Source organism: Chenopodium album, chromosome 1 (assembly GCF_948465745.1).
Source record: "Chenopodium album chromosome 1, dcCheAlbu1.1, whole genome shotgun sequence".
NCBI lineage: Eukaryota > Viridiplantae > Streptophyta > Magnoliopsida > Caryophyllales > Amaranthaceae > Chenopodium > Chenopodium album.
The window spans coordinates 1,656,033-1,674,414 of record NC_137834.1 but is presented as its reverse complement, the minus strand read 5'-3'; the positions used below and the strand labels follow the sequence as shown (position 1 = coordinate 1,674,414).

General features: G+C 32.5%; 2 protein-coding genes across 2 annotated transcripts; both read right to left on the bottom strand.

Annotated features, from left to right (window-relative positions):
- Positions 1–7,223: 7,223 nt before the first annotated feature.
- LOC145639579 (uncharacterized) lies at positions 7,224–8,686 on the bottom strand. The gene has a single exon (XM_081690861.1). It carries the CDS (start codon positions 8,524–8,526, stop codon positions 7,420–7,422), a length of 1,107 nt encoding a protein of 368 aa, XP_081546987.1. The 5' UTR covers positions 8,527–8,686; the 3' UTR covers positions 7,224–7,419.
- A 7,925-nt stretch (positions 8,687–16,611) lies between these two features.
- Positions 16,612–17,900, bottom strand: LOC145626023 (uncharacterized). Its single transcript, XM_081678607.1, has 4 exons — positions 17,572–17,900; positions 17,342–17,479; positions 17,169–17,255; positions 16,612–16,942 (listed from the first exon to the last, which is right to left on the bottom strand). The coding sequence occupies exons 1-4, from the start codon at positions 17,896–17,898 to the stop codon at positions 16,910–16,912; spliced, it is 585 nt and encodes a 194-aa protein (XP_081534733.1). The 5' UTR covers positions 17,899–17,900; the 3' UTR covers positions 16,612–16,909.
- Between the last annotated feature and the right edge of the window lie 482 nt (positions 17,901–18,382).

Here is an 18,382-nt window from a genome sequence, read left to right as displayed (position 1 = left end):
TAAATTTCACATACACAAATAAATAATATAGGCTTACTTGTTAGGCCCTGTTTGATTCACCTTAATTTTGCTGAACTGAATTTATTTTTACTGAACTGAACTTAATTTTACTGAACTGAAATTATTTTTATTGAACTGAAATTATTTTTACTGATTTTCTATTATAATTCTTCTTTAAGAAAACTGAATTTTACTGAACTGAAATTATTTTACTGAACTGAACTTATTTTTACCGAACTGAAATTATTTTTACTTAGTATTATTTTTTTAAGGTAAAGAGAACAGGGCCTTACTAAATGAAAGCAATAACCAAAGACCCAAAGTAGTATTTGATTGGTGTACTAGTATCCGATCCTTTTATTGCTACATTGAATATTTCGTGTTTGATTCAAAACTAAAATTAGTTTAGATTTTGGGTTGATTAGGGTATTGAATATTAATGCAATTGTTCTTTTCCTTGTATAGATCGAATTGAATTTCTTAATTTATTTGAGTAATAAAACAAAAAAAAACATGATTTTCAATCAATAATGAATACTAGTTAAAGTTTTGTATAATGCATGGATTTTACTAAATAATATAGTGAAGTACAACATTTAAAAAATATATATAACAAAATTACTTGATTTAAAATATATACATATCAAAATATTTCGTTTCAGTGTGAATGGAAAATATATAATCGCCAAAGTGGATGAATATGATACCCTATAACTAATTTTCATGAAGGACAGACCCAAAAAATAGATAGATAGATATATTAATTAATTGAAGTGAAGGAAAAATTTTCAACCAGTGACATATGGTATCATTGGTTTCGCTTTTAGTAGTAATTAAGTTATTGATTTTTTTTTTTTTTTTTTTTTTTGAAATGAGCAAATTCAAAAAAAAAAATTCTTATATGCTTGATTAATATCACACTCGGCTTTTTTTTTTGTTTTTTTTTTTTTTGAAATAATAAGAATATATTGAGAATTTAAGGTGATCGAACACCTTTTCCCCTCCCCTCCCCTCCCCTCCCCCTTGCTTAACATTACATTAAATTAAAGATAATTGAATACTTAATACAATAAGATATGGAGTATATGTATATATCAATTAGCTACTACTCCGTAGTTAATTACTACCAATAGTACCAAATAAGGTCTTAAAAGACTTTACATCATCAGATATGTCATTTTTGGTTCTAACACGCTTAAAGATGGGCTAAAATTCGAAAGTCCTTACCTAGCTGGAGATAGCTTGAAAATTAATGACAATCGGCCCATAAGGAAACAGCATGGGTAAAACTACCAACCAACTCCTCTATGTATCCCATTGCATTTTTTTTTTTATATATATATTTTTTTTTGATGGGACCATTGCATTTGCTATTGTCCTATTGTTCTTGTGCTTTAATTTGTTGCATTAAATAGAATACTAAACTGAATTGAGCTGAACTGAACTGTGAGATGAACTGAGCTGAAATTAAGCTGAAGAGAACAAACCCTAAACACTTCGTATTACACTTTGTAGTTGTAGTACGTATTATGAAACCAATGTCAATCCATCAATCAACAAGAGTATCACCTTTGGGTTGTAGTACTACGTACTTTTTTCAATGCTTGGTATGCTCTATATTCTGAGCTTCCCCCAGTTCATAAGCCTTATGAACCAAATTCGTTCATAAGATGGCATTTTCGAAAATATTGAAACATCTTTTAATATTTTATTATTTTTCCCTCTTTTTAGCTGACATGGCACTTAACTGGGAATATTTTGGCCGTTAGAGCGTGGGTAACAATACTTCAATTCCCATCCCGTTTTGTGTTCTCCTTCAGAAGCTATGCCTCACCATTCGTCTGGAGAACACGATCTCATCAAGCTGTGCTCACTACATCTGCACTCCATTTTTTTCAAGGTTTGAATATTGCGAGATTCCGAATTGATGCCCCTTAGCGTAATCTGACATTGGTACCAGCTGAATTGGTAAGTATTCCTTAGTTTTTCGAAAACCCTAGTTTTTGCAAAGTCGTTAATTAAACCATTTTTCTTCGAAAACTTTGAACTTTCCACCATAAACGTCACGTATAAACTGTCCTCAAACCGATATAGCTGAGCTTCAAGCTTTCAATCATGGTGGCCTTGTCAACTAACCCTTCAACCAGTTTATTTTGCTCTTTAAAAAATGGGTTTAAGCAGGATTGTAAGGATTTCCATGCTTTCTCTTTCAAATCCCAGAATTTGGATTTGGGGTTTTATCCAAGAAAATGGAAGAACTTGGAGTGTGATAAAATGGTGGTATCTGCTACCAATGTTGATCAAAAGGGCAGTGATAGTAATCTTTCCTTCAATGGATCTTCTCCCTCCTCTCGATCAAAGTATGCCATTTCTAATTGGATAAAACCATAATTATAAGGAAATTAGGGGTTTTAATTGCTGAAACTAATTGGAAGTAATTGAAGAAAGAGGTAATTCGACTCACCGCCACCACCTCCTCCACACTTTATCATCCGTATATAGCAAATTGGTACAGGCGAAGAGCTTTCAGACAAACCCAATTGCTTTGTTGAATTCACAGTCCCATTCAGATGCATAATCTTGTTGTTATTGAAGCTGGGTGCAACGGGATGGAAATTAATAACGGGATGTCAAAATTAAATAAACCAACGGCGCTATGTTGAAGTTAAGAGGCAAATTTCATTCGGACGACTTTACCATTACTATTATTGCCGAAATGACGCGATTACCCTCTTATGAACGAAATTCGTTCTATGAACGAGGATTTTCTCCTATATTCTCACGTTAGCATTCAACAATCTCCATGTTTAAACTTTAATTTAAATACTACTCCGTAGTACACAAATAATGAAAGCACCATAAGTCCACAACCCCACACAACAATAGTAAAATACATACTCCATAATTCGTTGGGGAGACACTAGCTAGCAGGTGGCCTTATCAACACAAATAAGCTAACACACATACAACGTTTGTGAAATAGTGTGTGCAAGCAAACAACCTAAATTAATCCAGCTTTAATAGTTTAGTACTACTCCATTGTTGTATCAGATGAAGGAACAAGCTCAAGCTAAAGCAGTTGAAAAATAATGAATTAGCTCACGGGGGACCAAGAATAATGAAGCTCACGAACAATTTACAATAATTATTACTGCAACATAGTTATACACTTAGGGCCTGTTTTCATAGACTGAACTCAGCTGAACTAAACTAAACTAAACTAAACTAAACTGAACTGAACTGAAATGAATATTTTATAAGAGAAGAAAATTAGGAGCTGAATGGAACTGAACTGAAAATAAACGTAGGAGAACAGACCCTTATACTTATATCTGACTTGTAAATCCATATTAACATATATAGTAAAACCATAGCATATCATGCAAGAATACAGGAGAACAATATAATGCAATTTATGCAACAACTCACATTGATTGAAGGGAGGGAGAGGGACCATGTAATGTAACAAGTACATACGACTATACGAGTAAAAAATAGAATAATGGTGTATTTATTATTACGCAATGCATATAATAATAAGTTAAAAAAAGAGTCATGTAGTGAAACAAAAATGCATGAAAAAGGAAGGGAATCAATTGAATCACCCTTTCAGGTGGTAAGACAATATGCAACATTTACAAGGCAATACACATAAAAACAAGCTAATTTTGCCTACTGTACATACGTGTATAATATAAAGAGATATATATAATGGGGGACATAAAATACAGATGCACAGCACCTGAAAGGCTGATTATTAGTGTGATCAGATCATGCATGTGTGTTGTGGCATAGTTACTGTCGTCCTCTTTCTTTAATTTGCCCGTGGCCCTTAGATGCCCCTGAATTATGCACATTCACAAACTAGCTTAGACTCGCGCATACGACTACTTATTTTCTCCCACCATCATTGTACCACTTAAATTTCGTCCATTATTTATGGTAGGCACTCCCTACGTTGCTCCAGCTGTACCCAGTTAATTCATCAGATAAATAAAATTTATTTATATGGGAGTATAATCGTCTTTTCAAGTATCAATGGAGGGGTATACGTGTCTTTTTATGTACTAGTTGAGGGGTACATGTGTAATTTCCTCACCAAATAGTAAAAACAAGTTGCGAACTGTAATTGAACAGCTCACCAAAAGTATTGAATAAATGATCATGCTTTTTCAATATATTTACAAAAATGTCATCAGATTAACAAAAATTTGTTTATCTAGCAGATAAACTTGTATTTGCCCCCGTTTCTCTAAGAACCTATTATGATATACTGAACTAAAATGAATTGGACTGAACTGAAATGAAATGGACTAACTAAAATGAATTGGATTGAACTGGATAGAGTTGAAATGAATACTTTATGAGAATAGGAAATTAGGAAGTGAACTGAACTAAACTGAACTGAATTGAACTGATTGGAGTTGAATTAAGCTGAAGAAAATAGGTCCTAAGTTTGCCCCACAGCTCGATTGACAATTTTCGATGGAGACATGTGCTGTGGTGATATCTTTTTCATTTTTCTTGTTGAGAAAATAGATTGAATTAAGAAATTGAGACAAACTTAAAGGGACAAAAGGAGTTTGTTTATGTTGTAAACATCTTTATTTCATACTCTTGTCCTTTATTTGAGGTGATGAAAGCATGTGAAGTGATGACAGCAGGTAGGCTTGTTGTATCATGATATATGAGAGAGTAGTGGTAAGTGCATCATAATTATGAGGTGCACGGGTGGTATTTGCAGATGATCTATTACTTGATGGAAAACTGTTGCTTCCCTCTTACAATACACTGAATCATCTCCCAATAAAACTCTCATTTTCCGTGTATAAAGACAAAATTCAAAGGATTCCTTTTACTACTAGAATAGACTATAGAGTATAGATGCATGTAAAGTTGTAAACTCTACATGCATGAGTGTATATCATATATATGCGGATCGTTTTTAAATATTTGGCTATAGTACGAACTACGAAGTATATCTTAAGATTCTTAGCAACAAATAATGAGTTAAGGGCACTTCATTTTCAAAAAACCCTAGATACAAATAGTTGTTAAGCTGGCTAGGGTACCTCCAAATGGGCTGATGACCCATGCTAATTTGAGCTAGTGGATGTTGTGTGCGAGGTTACACTGCTAATATACTATAAGACGTCTTTTCCTTACATAATGAGCTGAGGATAGTTATGAAGATTTTTCATCAGAAATATTTCAAAATAAGCTTACTTTTAAAACATTGAATTGAGTTGTATCTTCTAACTTGAACTCCTCTATTTATTTATATATATATATATATATATATTTTTTTTTTTTGAAATACCTCTATTTTTTTTTAAAATGATTATAATATGCATAATGGAGCGAGTAAATTAAAGGATTTTGAGATTTCGAGAGAAGAATTGGAAAGGTCCAAAGCTAATTCTGAAGCCATGGCCAATATAACAAAAGAGACATAGTTTTTAATTTAGAGTAGATGGATTCGTCTAAATTGATGAATTGTACTATGATCATACATTGAGTATAATACAATATCTTAATTAATCCAAGACTTCAAGGTACTTTTAAGTATTATACTGGCCGAAAATCATAAAGTAATCCAAGTTTATATGCAATAGATCAGATATATATGCATTATGGTGTATGGACAGTTATTATGGGCAGTCAAGGAAAACAAAGATTTTTAAATGATTCTATGTATTATATGTTGAGTAATTAAGTATTATGATACATAATTAATGGAGAAGCACGAAATTGTCAAATCAACATAATAAAATTGTGCGCATAAAGCTCATGAAAAGCTTGATGGCCAAAGTTTTTGGCCATTTCCCAACTTACCATCGGCTAAATAGGTCACATTAGGTTAAGCAAAAATGATTATATTTGGAAAATCTTGTGCCTAATTATGTTCAAACAAGATTTATTTTGTCTCAAAATGGAATGCTTACTTTTTTATATTCTTGGTAGGACGGGACTGCAACCCTACAAGTCACAACTATGCAGTGGTAGATATTTAGTTTACACAAGTGACATCACCGACATATAAAATAATACGGAGTAACTTTTTGATCTGTTTTATTTACCATTTGTGTCAATATATAAATTAATCATGAATAGCTTTAATTGTTAAAAAAAAGAGTAGGTTTTATGATATTGTAGTACTTTTTAGAGATAATTTTAACAAAATTTCACTAATATGTTTTTTCCTTACATAAAACTCACAAAAATCGGTCAAATAAAGGAATGTGAATAATAATGTATAAGGCATACTACATTACTACATAGGTCAAGTAAAAAAAGAAGCGAGGATGTAAGTGACAATAAACATTATTGATTATGTAAGCAAGATTATTTTGTATGCATTATTTGATAACTTATAATTCTATCACAAAATATCCACATATACATTGACCGTTCAGATAGTTAAATGCTCTATTATTTATCAATCAAAAGTGTAAGTTGTATTCTATACCCCAATTCCCTAATAATTAATAACAATTTAATTATTTACTACAGAGTATTTGATTAATTTTGTGTTTTATTTTTAAATAAACTTTGATATATTAACTACAAAATAACAATTTCTGTAACTTCATTCTCTTGTTATATTGATAACTTAGATGGGCTACTAAGAAATGTTTTGATTTAATTGTCCAAAGTCAATCTTAGCTATTGAATGAATTGCAATAACATTCATGTAATCATATATATGCAATATAATGGATTAATTATACAAGTAATTGAAAGATGAAAATTAGTGGAAAATTCTGAGCTACTAATATATGGTGATGAAAAAAATCACTACTAATGGTGAAGGTATTATAAGTGCTTAATTAACCACTTGTTATGACTAATTGTGATGGAATTGACTTTTCTAATCAATTGATTTTACATACGAGGACTTTATCTAAGCCATAAGCTCATAATGATGTGATTTTATACAAGTTGTATCTAAGTGCCCTACGTAATTAAGATTATAGGAAAAAAAAAATGAAAAAAAATAATCCATAATGTATACTTGTACTATGTGCATATTAGAATAGAATTTGCACAAAAAAAAACACTTAATGCGAATTGCAAATAATAAGTACGTAATAAATAACAAATGTACTATTAATAGGATGTATGTCTCTGATTAAGAGAGCATTTACATGTAAATGATGTAATCATGGCACTAATCATAAAGTAAATAGATGAAAAGAACAGTATAATTCAACTTGGAAACACACACAAACAAATTCATTCTCATACTCATATAATTCAATTGGATCAATCAATAATAAAAGTCAAAAACTTACATCTCAATACAATATAATGGACCTTTCAACACAACTTGTTCATACCTCAATATATTCCCGTAATTATTGAAATTTGATCATCTACAAATAACATACCTAGTAAGTAGTAATAGCTAGCTAGTTTCTAGCTAGAAGCATCTCCATGATCCACATTATTACTTGACCTTTCTTGATTAGGGTAGGATCCAATTATTGTACCCGGTATTACACCCCTCAACCCGTTATTGAACCCTCCAAGCATCCCGTATTGGCCTTCGTAGCCACCACCACCGCCACCACCCACCACCGGATGCCCGGCTAAAAACCCCATTGGCGTATTAGTACTCGTATTATTATTATTACTATTATTATTAACAAAATTCATAAAATGCAACCCACTTGCCACTGTCCCGTTACCATTACTAGTGGTACTAGGATAAGGCCACGTTGTTGTAGTACTATTATTTTCGGACCCTGGTCCATGACCCGACCCAAGCCCGACATTTAAAGACCGATCCGGATCTTCATTATCATTATCATCACCATCATCCTCCTCATGCTCCTCCTCATCATGACCGCGTTTGTTACCATGACACGTGTCACCATCCCCACTGGGGTGTTGTAAATTCAACATTGTGGAAGAATTAGTAGAGGATAATTCCAACCCATTATTAGGGAACAAATTAATCTGACGGCTAGAATTACTCAACTGATCACCAGCGTTGATCATCAACATGTTAGAAAATCCCATCCAATTAGAAGGACTAACGTAGAAATTATTACCAAAATAATTACTATTATTATACCCAACCGGTCTCGTATGTGAACCGGAGGAAACGGTCGAACCGGACCGTCGAACCGATAGGCTCAGAGAAGTAAAATTGGCGGGAATGGTTCCGGTTCCGGTTGCAGCAATAACAGACGGTTCAGCCTGTTGTAAAAGCCACTCAATAGTTTCACCATCAGACCGGTGTCCGAGCTCCCGGGTTAGCTGAAAAACCCGGGCGGCACACTGAGCCGGCATTCGAATCCGCCTCCCTCGACCATCGACCTTAGTGTGACGGTCCTTCGAAGAGGTTCGCTTCGGGGCCGGTTTCTTCGGCCCCGAAGGCGAACCACTTTGAAGGACAGTAGTAGAAGAAGTATGTTCAGGATTTTCTATGGAGTCGAGTTTATTATTATTATTATTATTGTGATTATGTGTAAGAAGGTGAAGTGGGAAGGTGGAGTTTTGGTGGAGATCATCTTCCATGGTTTTTAAATTATCAAAGGTATGATTTATTTTTAGGAGAAATTAAAAAAAAGGGGGAATTTTGATTTTTGGGTGGAGTTTGTAGACCCTCCAAATTGATGGGTGGGTCTGAGGGTTTTATTTTTAGGTTTTTTAGGAGAGAGAAAATGAAGAAGTTGGAGAATTTGATGATGAATATCAAGAGATAAATAATATTGGAGGGAGAAAGGTGGGAAAATTAAACAGTGTTTTTAAATTAAAAATAATAATAAAATTTGGTTAGGAAATTGTAGTAAGTAGTGAGTGAAGTGGAGTGTGGAATAGTAGAAGTGGAGTAGATACTGTTACATACTGTAATCACCTGAAGTAGGTTTTGTATTTAGCATGCTGCAGCATGCACAGGTGATCATGGGAAATGGGAACATGTATATATGTATAAAATTATAATACTAGTATAAACTTACCTGTATACATTATCTTGAATTAAATACTCTACTAAACTACTCTGTATATTCTATTATACAATCATGCAATTTATAGCTTAATTATCTGTAGTGAATTCTGAGGTAATTCACTACACTTCTGTACTACATATTTTATTAGATGTGTAGTACAAATATACTTTACAATTACTATAGACATAACAGTAAAGGTATTTTTTGCACCAATTAATCGGAATATTTCTACTCCTAACTAATGTTGGTGGATTGTGCTCCACCTTGTTGAATTCACGCGGTTCCGACATGCCTAGAGGCCAAGGTGAATCCATCCAAGTGATTGCACGTACAATTAGGGCTTCTTGCTTCATTAGTGATGCTTAGTAAGTGTCTGTTCTGATTTATTGAACTAAACTGAACTTATTGGAGCTGAACTGAATATTTTATAAGAGAAGGAAAATAAGAACTGAACTGAGCTGAAAATAAGCCGAAGAGAACATGCCTTAATTTCATTTCTTTTATTTTGAGTATGATTTGATCCACGTTCTTTTCTAGCTCCACTCTCTTTATTTTATTTTTTCTCAACAACATTGTACTACGAGTACTATGTGAATTTATTAGAGCAGCACCTATATATATGGTTGTAGTTAGGGACTTTCTTGTAATTTTAAATAACCTCTAACTAGCTATTAGCTTGATCATTGGAGCTGAAAATGCAATTAATTTGGCCAAACAAATTAGCTATATGCTTGAAAAAAAAACCTTGGCCAAGCAAATTAACTATATGCTTGAAAAAAACCTTGCCAATGCAAAATAAATAATAAAATAGAATAAATAAAACGAAATACTTCGTATAAAAAGTTAATTAAGAAAGTAGTGGTTTATTTATTAAATAATAAGCTAATAGCTAGCTATATTGAAGCTTAGTAGCTAAAGTGACAATTAGTCTAATTAACTTAAAAGCTTATGTGATAAGCCAATTATGATAACTTGCTATTGCTCTTAATCTTATAATGTTTCACCTTTTTTAATTGTCTTTCTTACTCTCTCAATAATTACCCTAGTTGTAATGAAGAGATCGAGAAGTGTGATCTTTTTTCAAAACAAATGGAGGACAATTAATCGAGTTAGCTATGAGTTTGTGAGATACTTTACAATAATAGTTATAATATTAATTATCAAGTCGGTAACAATTCATTATGATGAAATGGTAGGTCACTATCAATCTTCTTCATTTGTAATATGAAAGGTAATGCAAATTAAAGTCAAGTCCACATATATCAAAACAAGTTTAGCTAGCTATTCATGAGATAAGAGGTTGCTTTTATCATGCGTGCAAGGTTGAGTCAACTAATCGAGTGAAGGAGGAATGAGGTGTACGTGGAGAGATGGTTAGTCCCTTCATCTTCCCTCTGTGTGACATGGTTTCGATTCCTCATCCCCCCTTCCCCCTCCCCCTCCCCGATGTTAAGCTAAATAGATCCTCATCGTGAATGAAACACTTCAAATACTGAATTCGAAAATGGGAAGAAAAAAAAAAGTCTCTAAAAACTAATACGACATTATTGATATGAAGTAACTAAATCACCAACTTTGTCATATACTCTAGCTAATAAATTTAATAGTTATATATTAATTGATAAATGAAACTAAATTAAGATAACAAGTAATAAAGATCAAGTCTAACTAAGTAATCTATGGTATGGTAAAGGAGTCTAGGGTTTTTAGGTCTTCACCTAGCATGTAATGGAATAAACTATTAACTAGCTACCTCTTTTTTTATTCATAATACAAAATTTAATCACTTTATATAAGAGAATAACTACACACTAATTAAAAGTTATATGACCCAAATCTAATTATTTGGTGAATCGGCTTTCTCCCACTTCATCAATCACTACTACATACCCAAAATTAAGTACGAGTAATTAATTACATGATACATTAAGAAAAAGACATACTAACTAAATCAACAATAGGATCCGTAGTTTATGGCCCAGACAAGACCCCAAAAAAATCTATCTTAAACCCAACTTTGATCTCATTGGTTATGAAGTTTGATGTTCTTAACCAAATCAACTATTAAGATGGTATAATGACACACTAATATTGCTCGGTTTAAGGACACGAGTACAAGATGGTACTAATATTGTTTGTAATCCGTTTAATTAATTTTAATAAAGTAAGCAACAACAAAAAGAGTATTTCAACTTTTTATGATCTTTCTCATGCCTTGAATCGTTTGTCAATTGTTATATATAACTTAAATCCAATCTTTTTCTAAAAGTCTTAGACCATTTTTCTTGTCGTATCAAATTTATGTAAATTTAAGTATCATTTAATATAATAAAAAAATATTTATAAAATAATATTTTTCAAAACTGTATGTAACTAACTAAGATAGTTGACAATAATCGTAACAATTTTATTGGATGGAGCTGATGGTTCGGTCATGTCCATCCGGTGATCTGGACCATCCAAGTTTGCATAAGAAAGAGAGGCCGCCAATCGTTCACTACCTTCCCATAAAAAATCTAATTGCTGGCTAATTGACTTGTCAAAAACCAATCATTAAATTGGAAATTGATAGTACATGATCCAAGCATGGACGATCAACATTTTTCTCAATAAAATAATTTGTTAGTTGAGCAGTATTTTCAGTCACAGTGTATTTATTTAAATAAATTTCCCCTCTTTAAATCATAATCTAGAAGATGTAGTGTTTAATGTTTTATCCAAAAAGATAGAATTTTTAAACCTTATCAACATACTATATATAATGGCTTCTTCGTAGTACTTGGCTAATTATCAAGTAGCAATCATAAGATGTCAAATCTACTTTATTATCATTGTGAATCTTGCACAACAATTTCTTAATCATTAATTAATATATACGTAAGTTGTTTAGTGGTTTCTCTTATAATAAAATAGAATTAAAGTTGTTTAGTGTTTTCTCTTTCAATTAAATAAAATAAAAAGTTGCATTATATAAAAGTTTTCGTTATCTTGACTAATTTTTACGGGAGCCAATCACGATAAAAATTGAAAAACGTGTTATCTTTGATTTTCCATTAGGGCAAAAATTAAAGTGTATGTTTACATCACTATAGTTTTACATACATAAAGCTACAATAATATGAATTTATTTACTTAATTTAATTAGTTGGTAAAGAGTGTGGTGGTGTTTAACTTGAGATCAAGTTTCGTTTATATTATTAATTTCGTTGTAATTTTTATGAATATAAACAACATTGAATCAATTTATAGTTACAATCAAGGTGATGATTTTTATTATCTGGTTTTTCTTATCATCAATTATACTCCTACTTTTAGTTTCGGTTTGTAGTATATAACTTGGTTATTATTTATGCTTCTTTATGTCCTTAATATTCTTCAATTCCTACTTTTAGTTTCAGTTTGTAGCTAATATTATTCTCACTTTTATTTTATTCCTTTATTTGGTATTTCTGTGCCTTTCTAATTTCTATCATCTTGTGCCTTACTTATTGGTTACGCTAAATTTCAATTTTTTCACAATACTGTAATCTTTTCATTTCAAAGTAATGTTGTAACAAAGAAAAAAGACTCGTCACTTTCCTACCATCTCTATTCATTTCATTATTAGTATAAAGAGGAATGCTATGTAAAATATGAGGGTGAGTAAGTGGATAGGGTAAGAAAGATGCATTATTAATTAGGTAGTCATCAGTTAGTTAATATTGGAAGCAGAAATTTCTATATGAAATTTAATGGGAATTAAATTACGTATGTAGTAATTAAACTCATGGGAATATCTTAAAGTTGTTTAATTAGCAATGAGGAAAGTAATCTATAGTAGGAATGTCTACAACCTAATTAAGGGGATTATTAGTCTAGTAAATCCCTACATATATTTATGTTTTTAACATCAATTCCTACATTTTTTTTACATCAATCCCTACATATTGTGGGAGCTAGAAAGTGAAAATTAATTAGTTTCACATTCTCCATTTCACTAAATTTTATTCAACCAAACAACCAATAATATTGCAATTCCTAAAAAATCTCACTTCAAGTTTTATGCATGTCAACCAAACAAGCAATAGATTAGATCCTATACAATATAATTATACTTTTTCCGGTATTGATGGCCCAAAACATTCACAGTTGAGAGGTCGAAAGCTTAAGATCGGAAAAATAAGTCATATTAAAACTCAAAATCTCTACTATTGACATACATCAAACTCATGACATAGGTACAAATTGAAATCCTTACCAACTACTACCAAACAATAATATATGTGTGTGATTTTATTTTTACCAAAATAACAAGAGACCATGTATGTATGACAAAATGCTCTAAAAATTGGTGGATAGCATAAAGTTTAATAAAGACCTTAAAATTATGAAAGCCAAATCACGTGTCAAGCCAACTGTATGATGTGTACAAATGCCGGTGATGATTGATGAAGATGGCTTACCAAACCAAACGGCCATCCTTTTCAAATTAATCATACAAAAAGCAATGTCGGAATGTTGGTGGTTGTTCATATTAACCATTTTCTTCTTCCTTTTTATATTTTTATTTTTATTTTTGCGTTACATATATAAAAGTCCAATACTAAAATGGGAACACAATTAATTACTCAATAAACTATTTGCAGTGCCATTTTTTTTTTGTAATGACTTATATATATCTTGTTGGATTTCTTTTACATTAATATCACATCACACATACTTCGTATTATTTATGTACACCACATGCATAGGTATGGAAGTATATTGAAACTATTTGCATTGTCCAAAGCCATTGACAACTCACTAATTTCAGGAAATTTCCAACTATGTCTTTAGGAGATGATACCCCTCCGGATTGGTTGAAATGAGAATGATGTAATATTTTGTATTCTTTTAGCCAAACTTTTAAATAAATCGGATGTGTACATCCGTTATAAAGTTACCCTTAAAATGAGGGTAATATTTTGTATTTTTTTAGCCAAACTTTTAAATAAATCGGATGTACAATAAATATTGTACGTCCGTTATAAAGTCACATTTAAAATGAGCAAAAGTTACCCTAACATAGATAAAAATTACTTTGACATAAATAACGGTTACGAAATATTTATGCTCTATTGATAAAAGTTACCCAAAAAATTGTAAAAGTGACCCTAAATTTGATAAAAAGTTACCCTCAACTTTACACACGGATGTATACAAAAGTTTTTTTTTTTTTTTTTTTTTTTGGACATACATCTTTGACATGTTATTTTGGATGTAATTAATGAAAAAGTTAAAAGTGATGGATTAAGAATAAAGATTATACCATAACGAATTAATGGTTGTTTCTTCCTATTGATGATAAAACTATTTTAGAGAGTGAGGGGTAGCTCAAGTGGTTAGAGTTTCCCTCCCGATTTCAAGAGATTTTGGGATCGATTCTCACCCCCGCCCTTGTGGCTCTCTAAACACCAAAAAAAAAAATGATAAAACTATTTTAATTAATTTTGCCGTTAATTACTTTCTTTAGTCTAGTTTCTATCTTAAAGTGTGTATACAAAAATAGTGTGTTACAAGTACAAGTAAGGACTTGTTCTCTTCACCTGAAACAAGTAGATCTGGTCTGAATTTTTTAAGGTCTGATCTGAATTTTTCTAATCTGGTCTGGTCTGATCTGATTTAACAATTTGACTAAATTTTGACCGCATTTTAATACTAATCTATAAAGAAAAATATCATCAAAATGGATCTTGTTAGATTCGTCTCATTATGAACTTTTTAAATATGTAATTTAAAAAAAAAAAAAAAACACAATTGACGATATTTATCAATAAGTAAATGATAATCAAAAGTTCTGATCTGGTCTGATCTGAATTTATATAGGAATAAGTAATAAGTATCTGAAATAAGTTGAAGAGAACAAGTCCTAAATCATTAAAACGGAATCCGCAAAATAAAACTCCTCTCTCCTCCTTCCTCTCTCCAAAACCCTAGCCTCCATTGTTGAATTTTAAAGGGGCTTTCATCGATTTTAACCAGTGGAAAGCGTCAATCCTAGTTTCTTTAATTTTTTTTTTTTTTAGGTTTTATAATAATGCTTCCTCCTTTTGGGAGGAACTTTTCTCCCTCGAAAGAAAGGGTTTTCGACCTCCTTCGAAAGACAAGGGGTTTTCGACCTCCTTCGAAAGACAAGGTTTATCTCCTCTTTTCGGGAGAGAAATTTCTTAGTTCTGAATCCATGATATTAGATCTAATGGATTGTCGTGAAATTATTTCGTTGGTGAAAAAGTTATCAAGTTTTCGAATGCAGACAGATGAATTAGAAGAAAAACATCCTCACGGCTACAAAGGATGGTTAGATTGTCTCTCCAACAAGGCTGTATTTTCCAGCGATATAAGCGGGAGATGTTTTACATTGCAAGATCTACTCGACGATCGTAGTTTTTATGAGGGAAAATTTTATTTGATTCAAAATCTTATGTATTTGTTAACGTCAAATCTACACTGTAGATGTCGTATGACTTTTAATTAATGAAATATTTTTACTATTCAAAAAATAATAATAATAATAATTAAAACGGAGGAAGTATATAGTACTCCCTTCACTTCTAGAGTTCTTCCCATTTATGTTGTCCATGGGATGGACCTATATAGTCTATATGACTAATTCTCTTGCTCAATTCCATAGGAGGTTTTTTTTATCTCCATTTTCACACATGTAAAAATTGAATGTTAATTAAATGTATAATAAGACGAATTTAATAAGATCACACATAATTAGAGTATAAAGCTAGACCCAAATATTTGGCAATGGGGCAATACCAATCGAAAAGTACAACCATCATTCCACTAGTAATGCACATAAACGAGATAATAAATTAATAATCACTAACTTTATCCTTCTCTCTTTTTTTTCATTTCATTAAGGGTAAAAGTGTCACTTTAGTACCAATTTTTTTTATCCCCTTGGTATATTAGGCCTAGACCTGGTTATTGGGTGGGTCGGATCAGGGTCGGTGCGGGTCGGTTGCGGGTCAGGGTCAAAGAGGGTCACATTTTATAGGGTCAATATAGGGTCGGGTCAATGCAGGTCGTGGGTCGATAATGGGCGGGCCAACAAAATATCAATTAAAATAAATATTGGACAAAGCCATTATTAAATACATATGAATACAAATTAATCTATACAATATTTTTACATTATGTATTTTCTTTATCAACTAAATTGAAAAAACATGTTGGCCCTATATTGACCATACCCAATAAGAGCCCTGTCCATTAAAAGCCCTATAAGCTTAGCCCTGACCCTATTATCATTGGACTACCCTGTCCAATAACCACCTCTAATTGGGCCTATCGGCCAGCTAGAAGCCTAGAAGTGACTAAGTACATAAATTGTAAAAAAAAGCCACTTATTTGTAAGATTGGAATTTTGGATCTACAAAACTACAATCACTGCAGTTAGATTAGTTAGATTTCACATTTTGAAGGGCAATTTATAACATTGAACAAGTGAGCATTTGACTATCCGTTACCGTTACGAAGTATGATAGAGTATAAAAAATATTCCTGGGCCATAATCATCCGCTTAACCTTTTGGTTGAGATGGCCGTATAACAAATATATTGCTTTTGATTATAGAAGGATAGCTACTCGTATATAGTTACACTTACAAGTTAGAATTACGAGTTGTTACAAAAATTACTCATGATCATCAGAATATGATGGAGATATCAGCTAATCGCAATAATCTGGACAGACAGAATTACAAAAGTGCCCCGGTCTTTCTGGTTTGTCCAGTTATATTGTCAGCGATGTTCATTCTTTCCTTCTCTAGCTTCAAACAACAGCTTTGTTCATGGAATTGTTCCAACTCCACGAAGACGGCTGGTGATCATACCCGACGAGTAAAATACACATGAACATCTACAAAGCAACTACATATACTCAAATATTACGATTAGGATAGATAACTTGATCAGTACACATCAACATCTACGAACCCTTCCAGGAGCTTGGACCTGGGAAAAAAAAACGAGGTAAAAAATATCAGGTTAAAGGTCAAAAGGAAGGCGGTCACTATTGGCTAATACAGGTTTTGTTTCACCAACAACGGTTCTGTCTGAGGACTTCTTCCACGCTGAGATACATTTCTCAGCAGTCAAATAACAAATTACTTGGACAAGTCATTCATATGCACGTATAATTAACGGTACGATGAGGGAGTACTTGTAAGGAAGTTGTAACCTTATAGTAGTACTGATGTGATCCGTATGGAGGCATAGTGTCTCTCGCGCCTGCAAGGTGTCTCTCTCCATAAGCACTATCAACACACTGCTAGAACAAAACATTACATGGAGTATAAATGGATGTGTATATATGAATATTGACCTAAACAAAAAGTTATGTCGAGTACATACTCCTCGTTTTCCAAAGTCCCCTCCGCTTAGTTTATCATCCATGATTGCATACTGTATATCCTCATTTTTCCATACTTTAACCCGTGGCCTTTCACCCCATCGTACAGGGTTTCTATTAAGCTTGTCTAGATAAAATAACTGTTTCAGGTAAAACACGTCATGTAAGCTTGCTTATATATATATGATCTTAATTAAATATGGAAGAGAGCGAGAGATCTAAATTGTCTCACCGCGATGTATATACTACAGCCATCAACCTCATCAGCATAGCCATCCGCATAGAAACTCTGTCCAAATCTGGTAACACTTGCCAAAAATTTATCCAAGACGAGAGCACTCCAATCATATTCTTTGGCCGTCATTGCACAAGTAGCAGCAGACACCAAATCCCTCTCCATTCGAGGACCTTTAGTTGGACATAATACCAAATGCAATGACAAGAGCAAAAACAACGTTTTAAATTCCTCTTCCTCATTCTCCTCCCACTTCCCCTCAACCTTTTCCAACATTTTGGGTGCTATTAAAATTCCAGTGCTAGAAAAAACCTTTTTAGTCATCGTTCCCTGCCACCGCTTCCCATATTTGTTCTCCAAGTTAGAGACTATGTTGGGCATTTCATCCCTGCAAACCTTACGCGGGACCTGTTTTCCCTCGCAAGGTATGCCTAGTATCCAGCAAACTTGGATCTTTGATAGTGGTAAGGTAAGTGTGTCTCCTAATCTTAGCCATTTAAAAAATGGATCAATACGGGTCATTAGCCAATAACACAAAGCACGGGGCAGCTTAATGTCGACGAGATAAAGAAGCCCCCCAAATCCCATTTCCTTAACCCACTTCAACCTCAACTCATCAAACTTTTTGCAAATACGGCCAAATGCTTCAATGCTACAATTTAAGTTCGGTCCCTAAGAAAGAAAGATAAGCATAATGTACTTCCAAACCATAGGAAAAGGAATACGGAGTGATGATAAATAAAAATGAAACAAGACAACAAGTAGCTTGCAAATTACAATCAGAGAATGCAAACAGCCTACCTTGAGA

Bases quoted from the DNA above. Each gene is read 5' to 3' on its own strand.
- LOC145639579 (XM_081690861.1), bottom strand. From the start codon at position 8,526: ATGGAAGATGATCTCCACCAAAACTCCACCTTCCCACTTCACCTTCTT.
- LOC145626023 (XM_081678607.1), bottom strand. From the start codon at position 17,898: ATGACTAAAAAGGTTTTTTCTAGCACTGGAATTTTAATAGCACCCAAA. The intron at 17,480-17,571 runs GTGAGACAATTT...TACCTGAAACAG, and splicing joins GCTGTAGTATATACATCGCG to TTATTTTATCTAGACAAGCT. The intron at 17,256-17,341 runs GTATGTACTCGA...TTGTTCTAGCAG, and splicing joins GGGACTTTGGAAAACGAGGA to TGTGTTGATAGTGCTTATGG.